Source organism: Caretta caretta, chromosome 1, assembly GCF_965140235.1.
Source record: "Caretta caretta isolate rCarCar2 chromosome 1, rCarCar1.hap1, whole genome shotgun sequence".
In the NCBI taxonomy this organism is placed as follows: Eukaryota; Metazoa; Chordata; order Testudines; family Cheloniidae; genus Caretta; species Caretta caretta.
The window spans coordinates 28,222,649-28,238,953 of NC_134206.1; the positions used below are offsets into that span (position 1 = coordinate 28,222,649).

Consider the following 16,305-nt stretch of genomic DNA (forward strand, 5'->3'; position numbering starts at 1 on the left):
ATGGGCTCACAACTGAGGTCCATATAGTCCGGTGTCCTCCTGTCTCTAACAGAGACCAGCACCAGATTTGTCAGAGGAAAGTGCAAAAACCCCCATAATAGACAGTTATGAAATAACATGCCCATAGGGCAGTTTATTCCCAACTCCCATCAGTTAGTGGTTGATTTATGACCTTCTTTAAAGAAAACCCTGTCTAATAGAACTGTGGATTTCTTTCTTTAGCTTTATAAACTTCTAATCCTTCTCTGAATCTTTTTTTTAGCTTGTGGCCTCAGTGATAGCTTGTGGCAGCGATTCCACATGTTAATTCTGTGGTTGTGGAAAAAAAAAATCCTTTATTAGTTTTAAATGTTGGCTCAATTGATTTGGTTTAATCTATTATAAAGACAGAGACCAGTCCCAAAGTTCAGATCCACATCTCAAACTCTCCCCAAATGTGGATTTGTTTGGCTTTGGGGTTTAGGTTCAGTTTCATGGCAAACGTTCAATCTTATAATAACAAACCAATATATGTCTGTATAACTAAAGAAACAATGTTAATCAGAAAAGAGATTTCAGCTTCCAGCTTTCTAGGGGGATATTATAAATAATCATGAATAAAAATAACTCAGCATGTAATGAAAAATACCGTAGCCCATATTATGAAGTACACAATATTAAGTATGTATTTCAATAGGATTAATATAAACTATATTTATTTGTAAGCCCGCTTGTTCGTCTATCTCAGGGAGTGGAACAGAAGCCTCCCTTTCTTTTATTACGCTGCAAACATCCCACCTGTGAGGGAGGATATTTCTCTTAAACAAAAACGCCACCAGGTATGAAACAGCAATGATAGTCCCCAAAGAGAGAAGCATGGTGAAGGTTTTAAAGGGGAACAGCTGAATGTAGACCCCATCCACAAGAGAGCAACCTGGGTAGTGAATAATAGGGGAGATTTTCAGGGAAGGCTCCCCTGCCAGCAGTCTTAACAGGAACCCGAAGAGGAATCCAGCAGCTGAGCCATATGTGTTGGTGTTGGGAATGAAAAGCACGCAGCAGAGCTGGGGAAAGAGAAGGGCGTACACCAGCTCACCACTCAGGAACCACAGATCATAAACAGAGTTAGAAAGGAAAGCCAGGCCTGCAGCTGCTGCCCCAAAAACCACCATGGAGACCTTCATTATACAGACGACTTCTTTCTCCGTAGCCTGTAAAATAAGAGAGTATTGTTGTAGAAATCATCATTGGCTCATTTTTAATCTCACCCTGAATTAGATCTCAAGGTTACAAAAGTCAGAGGAGTTTATTAATAGATGCTGGCACTGTTATAACAGTGCACTCTAGTGCTTGTGTAACAGCCCCTGCCTTGCCAGTAGTGTTTGAACTCAGGCCTTTCAGCACCAAAGCCCGCACCTCTGCCACTTAAAATAAAGGAGGAACTTTATTAGTTGTACTGTTGATTAATGACTGAGGCCAGCACATTAGTTAAAGTGGCCTTGAATTTTGGGTGCCCAACTTTAGACACCAGAGCCTGATTTCCAGAGGTTTGGACCATCTACAGCTGCATTCGAAACCAATGGGAGCTGCAGGTGTTCAGCTCCTTGCCACATTACATCACACAATATGTCCGCAAAACTGAGCTCCCAAAAACTGAGGCATGCAAGTGGAGAGGCCAGGACATTAACTGTAGTATCAAACCAGGTCAGAATTCATATGTTTCACCAAACTAATAATATTGATCCTTACAGATTTTACATTTGTATTATTTGTCTGTGGTAAGGAATTTTCCATATTAAAAATGGGTAAATTTAAGAAATGTTTACAGAAGTGAGGGTAGGTTTTAACTTTTGCACTAAAGAGCTTTTCTGAGTTGCTTTTAAGTCCCGCTGGTGGGCCTCATGCTGGGATAGATTATGTGGGATGAAATCAGAGGCAATTCTAAATGAAAATACCTAAGAGAGTGTAAGCAACTATAATTTTCACCTTCTGGAATTCTCAGTGTGTAAGTTACGCTAACTTGGCCAATACTACAAAGTGTTGCCAAGACAGCTATGTCAGGTAGGAGTATGAAAAAAATCACACACTCCAGCTGACATAGTTATGCCAGCGAAGCCTCCTATGTGGATGCAACTGTGCTGACAAGAGTGCTTTTTTTTTTGGCAGAGCTGATGTTGTTCAGGGAGGTGGGGGGTAGCTATGCTGACAGAACTCCTTTTGCTGGCATATGCTGTGTTTCCAGTAGGGGGCTTTGTCAGCATGTCTATGCCTGCAAACGCTCTGTAGCATAGACAGGCCATGGGACTCTCTTCGCTGTTCTGTGGTGTGCTTTGAGGTACTGCTGTTTGAAACAGAACTCCCCCAAGTGAGGAACATGTACGGTTTCCATCCCCATCCCCCATGGAGATGATGATTTGGGCCAAATCTATTTAAAATAGCCTGGTGAGTTTTGCCACTGACTTCAGTGGAGCACTACAGGCCCTGAATGTGGTTGTGCTTGCCTTGGCAGACACAATTACCAACCCCAAGCCCTGAAAAATCACGAGTCAGCCCCCTCCCCCCCCATCACGAGATCTAAAAATATAAATAAATTTTGGGTTGTTTTTATTTACATTCTCATGTCTAAACCTTCAATATGTACTCCACCTTTTCAAGTTTTTCTCCATCACTGTGAGGATTAGAAACTTTTGTTTAAAAGAAAGCTGAGATTCCCATGCAGTCTCTTGATTTCAGCAGTTCAAGATATTGATATTGACTTCACTGTGACTACTCGTGTGAGCAAGTGCTCACTAGCATGAGTAAAAGGTGCACAATCTAGGCCCCATTGTTTTAGCAGCCATTTTGATTTAGTAATGAAGTGAGAACAACCTTTCAGGAAAATCAGACCAGCCTGTTAATTCTGGAGGGTTACTTGCCCAGTCAAATTAGTGATATATTTTTCTAAAGCAGCTTGATATTGAAAACCTAGCTACACATCTTATACAAATAAGACTAATAATACCCATTTCTAGGATACAGTCACCTTGTGCATTAATCTTGGCCTCCTAGTTTTTCCTTTGTCATAACACAATGTATTTGCCAGAGTTTAAATAAAAAGCTCAGGCCACCAAGTAACAAAGTACAGACCCCAAGAAATTCAATTTCCTGTCTTATCTTTACTACATACCTTTAAATCACAGGATATCAGTGTGATTTACAAACTTTATAGATAAATCATTTCACCAGCACTGAAGTGCTGTCATAGAATCATAGAATATCAGGGTTGGAAGGTACCTCAGGAGGTCATCTAGTCCAACCCCCTGCTCAAAGCAGGACCAATCCCCAACTAAATCATCCTGTCCCCAGCTAGAAAACTTCTCTGTCACTTTTTTTAGTTCCAATTTCTGAAGTTTTCTTGCCTCCTCTGTGTCACATGAGAGCATCTTAAGTTTGTTGGGAAGGCCAGGTTTCTCTTTCTGGAGTCATTAATAATGAAACAAAACCACTTTAACAAATGGAACAATAGTTAGAGAGGAGCCAAAAAGCGCCTTCGGCTCTCTAATATGCTGCATGAGTGCTTTGAAGTGCTTTGCCAAGGGCTTTTTGCTGTTCTATTTGACTTCATTTGAGGCTATGAAATAGATGCACAGCTTTTTCATTTGCTAAATGACTAGTTCAAAGTCTGCCCTCTGCAGTGATTCCATCCCATGTCTAGAGCCCAATGACAGCATTTTACAGCAACATTCGCCTTGAGAAATCTCCTGGGGGCATACAAAGGAGTAGTTTAAAAACCTTCCATAACTTTCCGTATGTGATTCATGGTGTCAGCGGCTCACAAAGACTCCTCACCTTTTTCCTAAGAATTTTCCTGTAGATGTTGTGAGCTAGCATGGAGCTGGCTGATAGAAGGGCTGAATCTGCAGAAGACATGACAGCAGCAGCAATGGCTCCTAAGCCAGCAACGGAAACATACGTTGGGCAAAGATACTGCAGAACTATGGGTAATATCATGCTGGACTCCCCTCTTTCATTAGGGGTTGGCAGACCATAGCTTGTCTGATTCCAGTCTTAAAAGAGAAAAGAACATTAATTAACAGGGAGTTTTGGATTTGCTGTGTTAATTTTTCATTCCTTTACTCTCTTCTGTGTTGAAGTAACTAACAGTGAATTCCGCATTGATCTTGACCTTTTATTTTTCCCTGCAAGGTGCAGTAAGACATACTTATTTCCCCTGAAACAATCAATAACTCTGAAGGGAAAGATCATTAGGAACACTGTCAGCATTCCTGGGCTCTGTAAGATCTCTAAATTGTCAGAAATCCACCAAAACTTTCTAAGCTTCATCATGCTTTGAGGTCTGTGGTTTGGGGGTTATGAAAATGGAAGAAAAAATTAAATGAAATTCAACCTTGAAAAACACCAGAACGTTCATCTGAAGGAAAATAATTCAAAGCACAGCATAGAAGGAAGATTCATAGATTTATAGATATTAAGGTCAGAAGGGACCATTATGATCATCTAGTCTGACCTCCTGCACAAGGCAGGCCACAGAATCTCACCCACCCACTCCTGCGAAAAACCTCTCACCTATGTCTGAGCCATTGAAGTCCTCAAATTGTGGTTTAAAGACTTCAAGGAGCAGACAATCCTCCAGCAAGTGACCCGTGCCCCATGCTACAGAGGAAGGCGAAAAACCTCCAGGGCCTCTTCCAATCTGCCCTGGAGGAAAATTCCTTCCCAACCCCAAATATGGCGATCAGCTAAACCCTGAGCATGTGGACTAGATTCACCAGCCAGATACCCAGGAAAGAATTCTCTGTAGTAACTCAGATCCCACCCCATCTAGCATCCCATCACAGGCCATTGGGCCTATTTATCATGAATAGTTAAAGATCAATTAATTGCCAAAATCATGTTATCCCATCATACCATCTCCTCCATAAACTTATCAAGTCAGATAGGTCTTTTGCCCCCACTGCTTCCTTTGGAAGGCTATTCCAAAACTTCACTCCTCTGATGGTTAGAAACCTTCGTCTAATTTAATCTAACCTAAAAAACTCAGCCAGTAGTCATCCATACAATTAATCTCTCCTGGCTTCTGCTGCCAGAATCACCGAATTCTGTTCAGCACTGGTAGCTTTTGGTAGTTTTGCATTCTTTTGATTTTCTTGACAAACAACACATTTTCCAAATTTGTGGCAAGTCCTGTTCTTTCAAGTACGTTTTAAGGGGCTTGTGTCCTTGAGGTCTTCATATACTGTAACTTCTCTGTAGAGGTAAAATTCCCAAAGTATATTGTTAGCATTACCACCACCACCATTTTTCATTTTGTACAAGTACACAGATTTGTGCTACAGAAGATATAAATTAGATCTATGTTAGCATCAGAACTGACATTTTTGTACTGACCTATGTATAAGCATCACTAAACTAAAAAGCTAATTTCTATAATATTTCAAAGGCTTGTACTGCATGAACAGGCAATTGCAAATTAAAACATTCTACCAGGCAGATCAGGTGCAACATCATATGTACAAAAGCTTACAAATAGAGAAGCATTACATTAGGAATTTATATATGCATTCATGTCTACCCACTATGCAGTACAAACTGTGGGCACACAATCTACTATTTGGAATGTCGTAAAACAAGAACTTCATCAAATCAGTTGGTTTACAAACAAAAGTCAATGCAATTTGGGGATGCACAGGCAGAAGAAGGGTTATGACAGCCCCTGTCTACATACTATAGATATTTAGGCCCCATCAACGTAGTATCTGAGCACCTCACTAACACCAACAAGTTTATCATCTCAATAGTTTTCTGAGGTAGAGAAGTAGTAATATCCTGATTTTTCAAATGGGAAACTGAGGCACAGGGATTAAGTGACTTGTCCAAGATCACACAGGATGTTTGTGGCAGAACTGGGAACAAAGCTCAGATTTTCTGAGTTTCTTATGGTTTAACCTTGAGGCCATTTGTGATAAGTGAAGGGGGGGTGGGGTGGGATAGCTCTCTTTTACGGACACCCAGCCAGCCAGTTAGCTATAAAATCCCTGTTAGTAGCTGTTCTCTACTTTCTTTTACCTATGGGCTTTTTTAACCCTTTACAGGTAAAGCAAGGAAGTGGGGACCTGACTAAAAGAGCCAATGGGAGGGCTAGAACGTTTTAAAATTGGGAAAAAACTTTCCCTTTTTCTGTCTGTTGTTGTTCTCTAGAGAGAGGGGACAGAGCAGAGACAGGGCTGTAGCTATGCTGTAAAAAGCTGTGGGCCAGGTATGAAAATCACTAGATCATACCTAGAAACTACTCATTTGAAACCCCAGATATGTAAGTAGATCAGAAAATGTCTAGAAAGATGTGATTAGATTTATCTCTTTTATTTCTTTATGGCTTGTGGACTCCTCTGTGCTAACCCCCAAATGCTTTTGTTTTGCTTGTAACCATTAAGCTGGACCTCAAGAAAACCATTCTTGATGCTTAATTATTATATTTGCTCTTTTTAAATCTAGCAATAGCCTAAGTTCCAGATGTATTTTCTTTCTTTTGGTTTTTAATAAAATTTACCTTTTTAAACAACAGGATTGGGTTTTTGTGTCCTAAGAGGTTTGTGCACGTTGTTTAATTAGCTGGTGGCAACAGCTGATTTCCTTTGTTTCTTTCTCAGCTCTTTCCCGGAGTGGAGGTGAAAGGGCTTGAGGGTACCTCATAGGGAGGAATTCCCAAGTGCGCCCTGGGTCTAAAGGGGTTGGTTTTTTGTTTTGTTTTTTGCACTTGGGTGGTGGCAGCATCTACCCATCCAAGGTCAAAGAGAAGCTGTAACCTTGGGAGTTTAATACAAGCCTGCAGTGCCCAGTATTAATTTTTAGAATCCGTGTGGGCCTCCACCTTCTGCACTCGAAGTGCCAGAGTGGGGAATCAGCCTTGACACCATTCTTTTCCCTGCTGAGATTGCATGAGAGTTGGCAACGCTGACATTTTGAATCTCTGTGACTGTAACTCTGTAAGCCTAATATTGCAATGAGCTTTCTTTTTTTTTTAATTCTGAGGGACTGTTCCTCAGCTATTGTAAATTGGTGTGAGCTACACAGATTTACACCAGCTGAGGATCTAGTCCTCATTATATATGACTAGGGATTAAAACAAACAAACCTCTTTGTACCAGAGTATTGCCTATTTAACCATATCTGGAAAATTAATGAGGAAAATATAACTTCCAGAGTGGAAAGAATGATCTTAGGGGTAGAAAGAATTTTGAGACTGAGGATAGCAGGCCTGGGTCCAGCCTGCCCTGTTCCATGTTCTAGCCTACAGCTGCCTGACATTATGTCTTCTAGGAGTTGTAGGCCAGGCTGCAATGCATGATGGGAAAGAAAGAGACTATAAGAGGCAGCCTTTCGCAGTGCTACCAATTCTTGCGATTTTATCACAAGTTTCACAGGATTGGGTGATTTTCTTAAAGCCCTGGCTTCGTGTAGAAACTCAACTTTCATTTAAAAACTAAAAGTTCATTTCTAGCCATATGGTCATGGAGAAAAGTTTGAAAACGTGACCCAAGCCTTAAGGCTCAGAAACCAGAAGGCAAAGAAACCTTTTTTTAAAATCTCATGATTTTTAAACCAGTCCCATGATTTTTGGAGCATGACTCATGGTTTTTGAATGCTTGGTGATAGCTATAATGCTTTCCTCAGAGTGGACAGAAGGCCCAGGCAAGCAGAAGCATAAGGAAGCTCTTCATGGGCTGGGATCAAGGTGGTGTGATTCCTTCTTGAGAGGGAGCCAGGGAAGAAACCTGGGAGGGTGTCTGCTGAAGACATTTCAGAAGGCCTAGGATGAGATGGGCCAAGGTGGGAAGTGTCTGGAAAAAAGTGAAGCAGGGTAGGGATTTTAATGCAGTGCACAGCAGCTTAAGGTACATCTACACTGGAATAAAAGACTTGTGGCATGGCTGCGGCTGGCCTGGCCATGGCTGGCTCGGGTCAGCTGACTCAGGCTCATAGGGCTCTGGCTGTGGAGCTAAAAATTGCTGTGTAGATGTTTGGGATCAGGCTGGAGCCTAGGCTGGATCCTCCCCCCTCACAGGGTCCCAGAGATCAGGCTCCAGTCCAAACCTGAACATCTACAGAACAGTTTTACAGCCTCGCAACGCAAGCCCCGGGAGCCCAAATCAGTTGACCTGGGCCAGTCGCAGGTGTTTAATGGCTGAGTAGACTTTACCCTTAGTGGTTGAGGAAGCCTGGGCTGAAGACTGCACTAGATGATGGAATTTCTTTATGGTGCCACCTATAGGAGATGGGAACCTCTGCAACCAAGGAGAAGGCCCTGGAAAGAAAGCCAAAAAGGCTGTCTGGAAGATTTGGATTTTTCCATTTTGTTTGGACTCTTCTTTGTGACTTTTGTATCCTGGAATATTTTTAATTTTGACAACAGGGCTCTCTGAGACCTCCTTCCAGCCAGCTAAAAGGAGATCACCACGTATTGGGAAACTGAGGCAGACACTGCATCTCCATGTCGGAGAGGGAAGATGCCTGTTACAGTGAGATTGATATTTACTTTGCTATTCATTATGTCACTGTTTACTTTTTCTTCCCCATTTGTTTGTTGTATCCATCATTTGTGCCTCATACGTATAGACAGCAAGATTTTGGGGACACGGACGTGTGTGTGTGTGTACAGCGCCTAGCGAAACAGGCCATTGGTCATGGCCTCAGGGTGCTAATGGAAAGAAACAGCTTTTGTGTTACCTGTAGAAGCAGCAACTGCGCCAATAAGAACAGATGGAATGACCATGAAAACACATCCAAACCCTGCAAAATAAGAAGTGAGCCTTGCTTGTCTGGATGAGGAGGCCGCGAGGACTCTTTGGAAATAGATCTGCCATGGAATACTTCCAAGAGCCTGAAAAGAAGGTAAACCATTAAAAATAATTCATGCATCATTATTAGAGGCTGGAGTGACGTTTGCTGTAGACCTTCATTTGCTCCCTCCCCCACCAAAATTTTCATAGGTCTGTATACTCCATTATGTCTTCCGCTCTTTGTCTCCCTCCCTCCCAACTTTGCAGGATATAATATAATCACATATAATGTTCTACATGCTGACGCAACTTCGACCCCTCTCCCCTGAATTTTTCTGAAATGACACCTGTGATTCGGGGCAAACCTATCCTCATGAAGGCAGTTCCTCCCTCCAGACAGTAGTCATTCTGGGGTTACTGCTGCTACTGAAAGCTGTGGGTTGGTAATATTCCTTCTGCCTGTCACTCTGTCCTTTTGCAGGGGAGGGTGATTGGTAGATCTGTGGCATCCATTATCTTGGCCCCCACTCCTCTCTGGGCTTGTCTCTCTCCTAACCCCATCCCTTTCCACTGCAGCCAGGAAAGATCCCATGCAGAACCAGGCTTTATAGCCCACAGGGGTGTATGCTCCTTCATTCATTAGGCTTCCTTCATTCTGTAGCAGAGCTGCCCTTGTTCCACTGTTTTTGTGGGAAAAGCAGCAGGAGTTTCCCTGTCAGGCACTCAGGGTGTCTTTGGCATAGGAACTCCTTTGTTGTCATTTATTATTTTTACAGCACCCAGTACACAGGACAAATAATAAGACTGGCCCAACCCTAAGACCTTACAATCTAGATTTAAACACAAGCCAAGAGTAACAAACTTCCTGGAGAGGGATGGGCTGAGGCAGGACACAAGTCACAGCAATAAGAGCACCCTGTTCCTCAGACAGTATTATTAATGTTTATTATTAGGTCTGTCAAGCAATTTAAAAAAATGAATCACGATTAATCGTGTGATTAAAATATTAATTGTGACTAATCGCACAATTAATCACGCTGTTAATAATAGAATGACCATTTAGTGGAATATTTTTGGATGTTTTCTACATTTTCAAAAATATTGATTTCAATTACAACACAGAATACAAAGTGTACAGTGCTCACTTTATGTTTATTTTTATTACAAATATTTGCACTGTAAAAAAACAAATAGTATTTTTCAGTTCACCTAATACAAGTACTGTAGTGCAATATCTTTATCATGAAAGTTGAACGTACAAATGTAGAATTGTGTACAAAAAAACCTGTATTCAAAAACAAAACTACAATTTTTGATGACATTTCACATAGGCACCAACTCTATGGGTGCTGAGGGGCTGGAGCACTCATGGGGAAGAATTAGCAGGTGCTCCGCACCCACCAGCAGCTAAGCTCCCTCTGCCCCCGCTCCTCATCTCCCGCCCGAGTGCCGCGTCCAACTCTTCCCTCTCCCAGTGCTTCCCGCCCGCCACCTAACAGCTGTTTGGTGGCGCTTAGGACTTTCTGGGAGGGAGGGGGAGGAGTGGGGACGTGGCGCGCTTGGGGGAAGAGATGGTAAAGAGGCGGGGCAGGGGCGGGGACTTGGGGGAAGGGGGTGGAATTGGGGTGGGGTGAGGGTGGTGCAGGGGCAAGCAGGGGGCAGGGCCAGGGGTGGTGGGGGGAGGGGTCGAGCACCCACGGGGCAGAGGGTAAGTCAGTGCCTACGGCATTTCAGATTTTTAAACCTTGCATGGAGGCCTGGGCACCTCCCAGCTGCCACAGGCAGTGCGGGACCCCTGGAGCTGCAGGTGGCAGGGGTACCCCGTAGCCCCCAGCTGCTGCAGGTAGCTCCTAGCCCCAAGCAGCTGCCCCGCTTCAGGCGGTGTGGGGACCCGCAGGTCCCCATTTTGTCCTGGATATTTTAAGTAAAAGTCACGGATAGGTCACGGCAACAGGTCACATCTTCTGTGAATTTTTCTTTTTTGCCTGTGACCTGTCTGTAACTTTTACTAAAAATATCCGGGACAAAATCTTAGCCTTAACCATAATAAAGATGCATTCATAAAAATATCTGAAATTCTGAAGTGTCTTTCTCCCTGTATTCTATCGTGTGAAACTCAGTCTGTACTAGTGGGTTTATAAAAAGGTGCTTTGCTTTTACTGTCACTCCAGGTGAACTATTAGAAGGAAAGGATGGAAAAAAGAAGCTCTTACCACATACAGAAGTTCGTCTAACCATCTTCCAAAATACTCTGTTTCTAGTTTGCCAATCCATGGTACTTGATAGAATTCATTAACAGCAGTATAATAAATGCTTTCAGTTGCAGAGTTCAGCAGTGCAAATGGCACACAAGTCCACTATGTTTAGCATGAAAACAATTATCAGTACAAAAGGATAATGTACACCAGACAACATTTGTAACTGTTCTGTTTTCCCTATAAACCTGAAATTCCCCCTCCCCAGACCATACCACCACGAAATCTTGGCATTCCACAGAAATCTGAAATTGCCTCCCACCTTTAAGCTCTTATATGGGATTTTTCTAATGTTAAGGATGATGGTTGTGAGTAGACTGAGGCTGAGAAGGGGGAAATAAACTAGTCCTGTTTAACCTTTCCATTTAAACTTCTGTCTTGTTTTCGATAGCTCTTTTTATACAGCTCACATGGGTACTCTGTCCTTGTCATTTTATAAAGTGGCTGGTTTTGTATAGAGAAGTTGCTTTGCATTGCTGTGGTGCTACAAACCAGCCCTAAAGCTGGTTGAAGTGGGGAAGCATGTCGAGGACTCTTCCCTATACCTGAGCTTTTCTATAGATCTGCAGAAAGACTGCTGCACGGGTCCTGTGGGTGTTGTGCTGTGTTCTAAGGCATAGCCTCGCCTAGTCCTGACTCCATGTAGTCATATCCAGTGCAGTTTATCTCAGCTTCTTGACGGAATACACTGCTATGGGGCTGGGAACAGCCAGTGGCAAATCAAATGGAATCTATCCCATTTGGCTCTAACAAAACAGCGGCTGAAATATTAATCATGCAGCCTCTTGAATAATGATGGTGATTAAGCAGTGATGATGCAATTACCAGTATCTATTTCAGTGGGGAAAACAGGCAACTCAACACTGTTATAACTCAGAGAGCCTTCTAAAGGTACAGCAAGCACTTTCCCCCTTGAGAATCCTGGATGTGACTCATTCAATTAGAGAGCAGTGCCCTGACCCTCTTCACAGATTTGCACATGAGGCTGCTGTCCTGAACATACCTAAAAACTGAAGGTTTACTTTTGCCCTAAATCTTTAAGAGCTCAGCTTTGGCTATAAGGCTCATGGAGGTGGCGATGTGAAGACACAAACCCTGTAGAATAAAAGACTGAGAGCAGTGTCACTGGTACACTCCCCTTTATGTTGTACTACTGTATATAGCAATGGCGTAGCCAGGAAGGGACTCTTGGGTGGGCCCCGACTTTGGGTGGATGGGCAAGCCCTTGCACCCCAACCCTGCTCTCCGGCTGGAGCACCAGGCAGGCAGAGAGGGGCAAGTGCCTGACCCCATTCCCCAACTGGAGTGCCAGGCAGTAGGGTGGAGCAGGGCAAGCCCCCAACCCCACTCCCCCGCTGGAGCGCCGGGCAGGCAGAGTGGGACAAGCCCCTGCACCCGGACCCCACCCCCCAGCTGGAGTGTTGGCAGGTGGGGGGAATGGGGCAAGTGCTGGGGCTGGAGCAGAGCCAGGCTGGAGGGGATGGGCCTGGATGGCTGTGGCCCACCCAGGCCCACTTGTGGCTACGCCCCTGGTACATAGTGCCCTCCCAGTGGGGAACAGCTGTGACTGTGCTGTAAGGGTGTGGGGTGTGGCAGCAGAGACCAAAGGTCATCCTCCATTTTGGAAAGCAGAATTCCAGACTGCCAGGCCAGAACAAGCTGTGGCTGGCTGTCACTTATAGCAGGATCTTGTTGCTGTGTTTTAAGTGTTTAAGTAATAATGTCATGTTAAATATAAAGCTCTCTGGGCCTCAAGAATAATACCACACTCCCCACGGAGGGGAGCGTCTCTGCTGGCTGGCATAGATAGGGTGAGGACATTGTCTGTCCTGCCCCTTTCGGAGAGGCTGGTGCTGATGTGGGTGGTAGCCTGCACTCTCCTTGAGCTCTCTGGACACAAGTGCAGCAGTTATTTCTAGCCATGTGTGAGTGTGCTTCTGGCACCCAGCGGTTCCTAGTGCCTCTTGCTTTTCTCACCCCACCTTGAGCACCCATTCTGGATGAAAAAATCAATCGTGCCTAAATGGCTAACACCTTTTGAAGTAGGGTGACCAGATAGCAAGTGTGAAAAATTGGGATGGGGGTTAATAGGCACCTATATAAGAAAAAGCCCCAAATTTCAGAACTGTCCCTATAAAATCGGGACATCTGGTCACCCTATTTTGAAGACAGCTGTTTTGTTTATAGCCATGTTCTGGATGACATTAGACTCAGCTGCCGGTTAAGTGACTAGTGTTAACCTAGCCACCAGAGGGGGCCCATGCTGTTCCATAAAAGCAGTTGGAGAACTGCAGTAATGAAGCCTTGCAGAGTTCAAATAAAGTCCCTCCCTTGGGTCATATCAGGCTTGCAACATTTAAGGAAAGACAAACTGAAGACTAAAGTTTCCCCACTTTGGCCTGTGTGGATCTCCCTGCCTGAATTCCCTAGTGACTATTTTGTTTGTGATATTCGAATAAAACAGTCTGAACAAAAACACAGGTGCCAGACCCTGGCTTATGCTATCTCTGCACCTGAAAAACTACAGCCAGGAGAAGGGATGCAGCTGCTGTGTCCTAAACCTAGCTCTTCCAAAACCCATGCAACCTGAAGCTCATCTCACATCCCTGTAAATCAGGATGAGCTCCATGGAGTTACATTGGCATACAGCTGGTGTCAGAGAGAGGAAAGTCAGGCTGCAGGAGTTAATATTCTGCAGAGCTTGGTGAGTCGCTCCCAGGTTGAGCCTTGGAGGAGCATTCTGTGGAAGGGATCTGGGGTCGGGAACTGTAGGTTGTGTGAGTTTTAGTGTCTTATTTACTACTTAGGGAATGCATCCTCTTCCACTCAGAATACTCATAATAATCCTGGCATAAGGAGAGCTTGTGTAGACACTCCCTGTCTCTCTAAAATATGGGGGGAGGGGGAACTGTTTTAAGAAATTTGTGCAGTAATCTGACCCTTCAAAGACAGAGTTCCAGTGATCGGTGGTGTTGGATCCAGAGTGGATACACAGTCATAATCATCATGATCTTTTTCTAATATGCTAAGACTAAACACTGTTTTTGATTTAAATAGTTTTAATTTCAGCCCATCTAATTTAGAAGTGCAGTTACAGACCCGTTTATTGCAAATTAAAGTGCAACACTCTGACAGTCATCCCCCACTGCTCATTCTGTTGGGATTGTTTTGGATGTCCAGTAAAGGCTCCATCCTACAAATACTTATGTGTGTGAATTAGTCCCATTGGACTGCTTGCCTGAGTACTTCATATAAGTGTTTGTAGGACTGTGCTCTGAAACCCACATCCTACGCAGACCCCTTGCCTTCCTACAGATCCATGGATTTCACTGGAGCTCTATGTGGATGCAGGGATCCTCCCACATAGAACTCAGTGTAGGACTGGGAAGTTAGGTACCGGTCCTACAAACACTTAAGCATGTGCATAAATCTAATTGAAATTAATGGTGTCACTCACGCGAGTAAAGTTAGACGTGCTTATGGAATTGAGTTGTTTTTAAGCACTACTGGGCAAGGACTGTTTTCTTTAAACTTTCACCTAACTTTGGGTACCTGAAATGAGCATTTCCAAATTTTCCAACACGTGCATGGTTCTTCCCACAAGTGTAACCTTAATCTGAACTTTGAATCTTTAAAAAAAATACCTAAAATATTCTCTGAAGATATTTCCCCCTTAAGTTATTAAATATATTTATATTTTTAAACTGTTATTCAGTTTAACAGTGATTTGGAGAGAAGGTGGAATTGAGGTTTTTGTGAGTCTGAATAGTGTATTGCTTGAGAAACCTGTTGCTGTTTTAACACAGACATTTAGAAAATGGCATGTTCCAGCTTTGTGGAAAGAATTGTTTTCTAATAAGTTCTGACTTTGAGGTGGTTTCTGGCACTCTTGCACATTCTGGATTTAAAATAAGCTACTGGGGAAGGCACTTGGAAGGACTTGGGAAATTTGGTCTTTTGATGAATTGACCTAGAAACTACAACACTACAGCCTCATAAAAGAATTATTGTTCACCCTGTGCTCGCTCCAAGACTCATGAAGGGTTTTACATATCATTTATGCTGCTTTGTAATTCCTCTTGTAAACCAATGAAGTGTTTGTCTTAATTAGACATACTGAAAGATCCTTGGGGCTGAGACTGTGGGTTAGATTCTGATCTTAGTGACACTCATAAATCTATGAGGCCAAATTCTGCTCTGGATTTTGTAGGTGTAAATTCAGAGTATTTTCAGTGGGATTACTCCAGATTTATACTGTGTAAATCAGAGAATCTTTCATGGACTGTATGTGAGTCAGCTGTTTTTTCCCAAAGGAGCATGAACTTGCTTCAACTATTTCCCTCTGTTTGGATTCAATCTCCAGCTGTTTTCTGGGAATTCAATAGGTGGCTCTCCGACCCCCCCCCCCCCCAGTCCCCACACCCCAGTCAATTGATAGCTGCAGTACGGCCTTCCAGGGTTTTTGTGCTGCTGCAGGGCGTCATTTTTCAGATGAGATGTAAAACTAAGGTTGTCACCATACTCTATGGTCATTAAGGATTTTATGGCAATTTCACAATAGTAGCAGTGTTAGCTCCAGTGACTGGGTCGATTCCAAGTGGGGCAATTAGTACAATCAAACTAAATGCTCTATAGTTTCAGTTATATCTGGTATTTTCTCTTCTTCTCCTAAACTGTTGTGTGGTGTGCGTATGTGCTGTTAAACAGTTACTGCCATCCACCCCAGAAGTGGCTGCATTTAAATGGTCAGTAAAATGACATTGGTTTTATGACTACAGAACTGCTTTGTTTCACATCCTGTATATAACTGCCTTTAGAGCAAAGGTTGCTTTTTAATGGTTTTCCTTAGATTGTTATTAACCATGCAATAATGAGATCAGGAAATAATAAAGAAGCCCCTTCTCTACATAAACAGGTTTCTTGTGCTTTACCTCTTCTACACTTCAATCTAAAATCACAGAAGTGTATAGGCCTTACCAGGCTGACCATCATAAAAACCAGCTGTATCACATCAGTGTACGCAACTGAGTATAGTCCTCCCAGTAAAGTATAGAGTGTAACAGTACATGCTGAAATGATGATAGCTAAATATCCTCTGATATCCAAGATCACACTCATTGTAGCCCCTGTAAAAAAAAACAGCTTTATATATATCTACTCACACACACACACAAACATATATACATACATACACACACTATAATTACACAGTTGGCACCATACCGGTCACAGAACTGCAATCAATATTCCTGTTATAAACCAAAACTTGATGCAAGGAATCTTCATGCATCTAA

General features: G+C 43.1%; 1 protein-coding gene across 2 annotated transcripts in view; it reads right to left on the reverse strand.

The window, feature by feature from the left end:
- Positions 1–315: 315 nt before the first annotated feature.
- Positions 316–16,305, reverse strand: part of LOC125633599 (high-affinity choline transporter 1-like) — a 32,220-nt gene continuing 16,230 nt past the window's right edge. For both annotated transcript variants that reach the window (XM_075126753.1, XM_048843113.2), the window contains 5 exons: positions 15,989–16,137; positions 10,970–11,113; positions 8,704–8,857; positions 3,808–4,025; positions 316–1,190 (listed from right to left, as the gene is read on the reverse strand). In XM_075126753.1, coding sequence (XP_074982854.1) covers positions 657–1,190; positions 3,808–4,025; positions 8,704–8,857; positions 10,970–11,113; positions 15,989–16,137 — 1,199 coding nt within the window. In that variant the 3' untranslated portion in view covers positions 316–656. The remainder of the gene's footprint in view (positions 1,191–3,807; positions 4,026–8,703; positions 8,858–10,969; positions 11,114–15,988; positions 16,138–16,305) is intronic.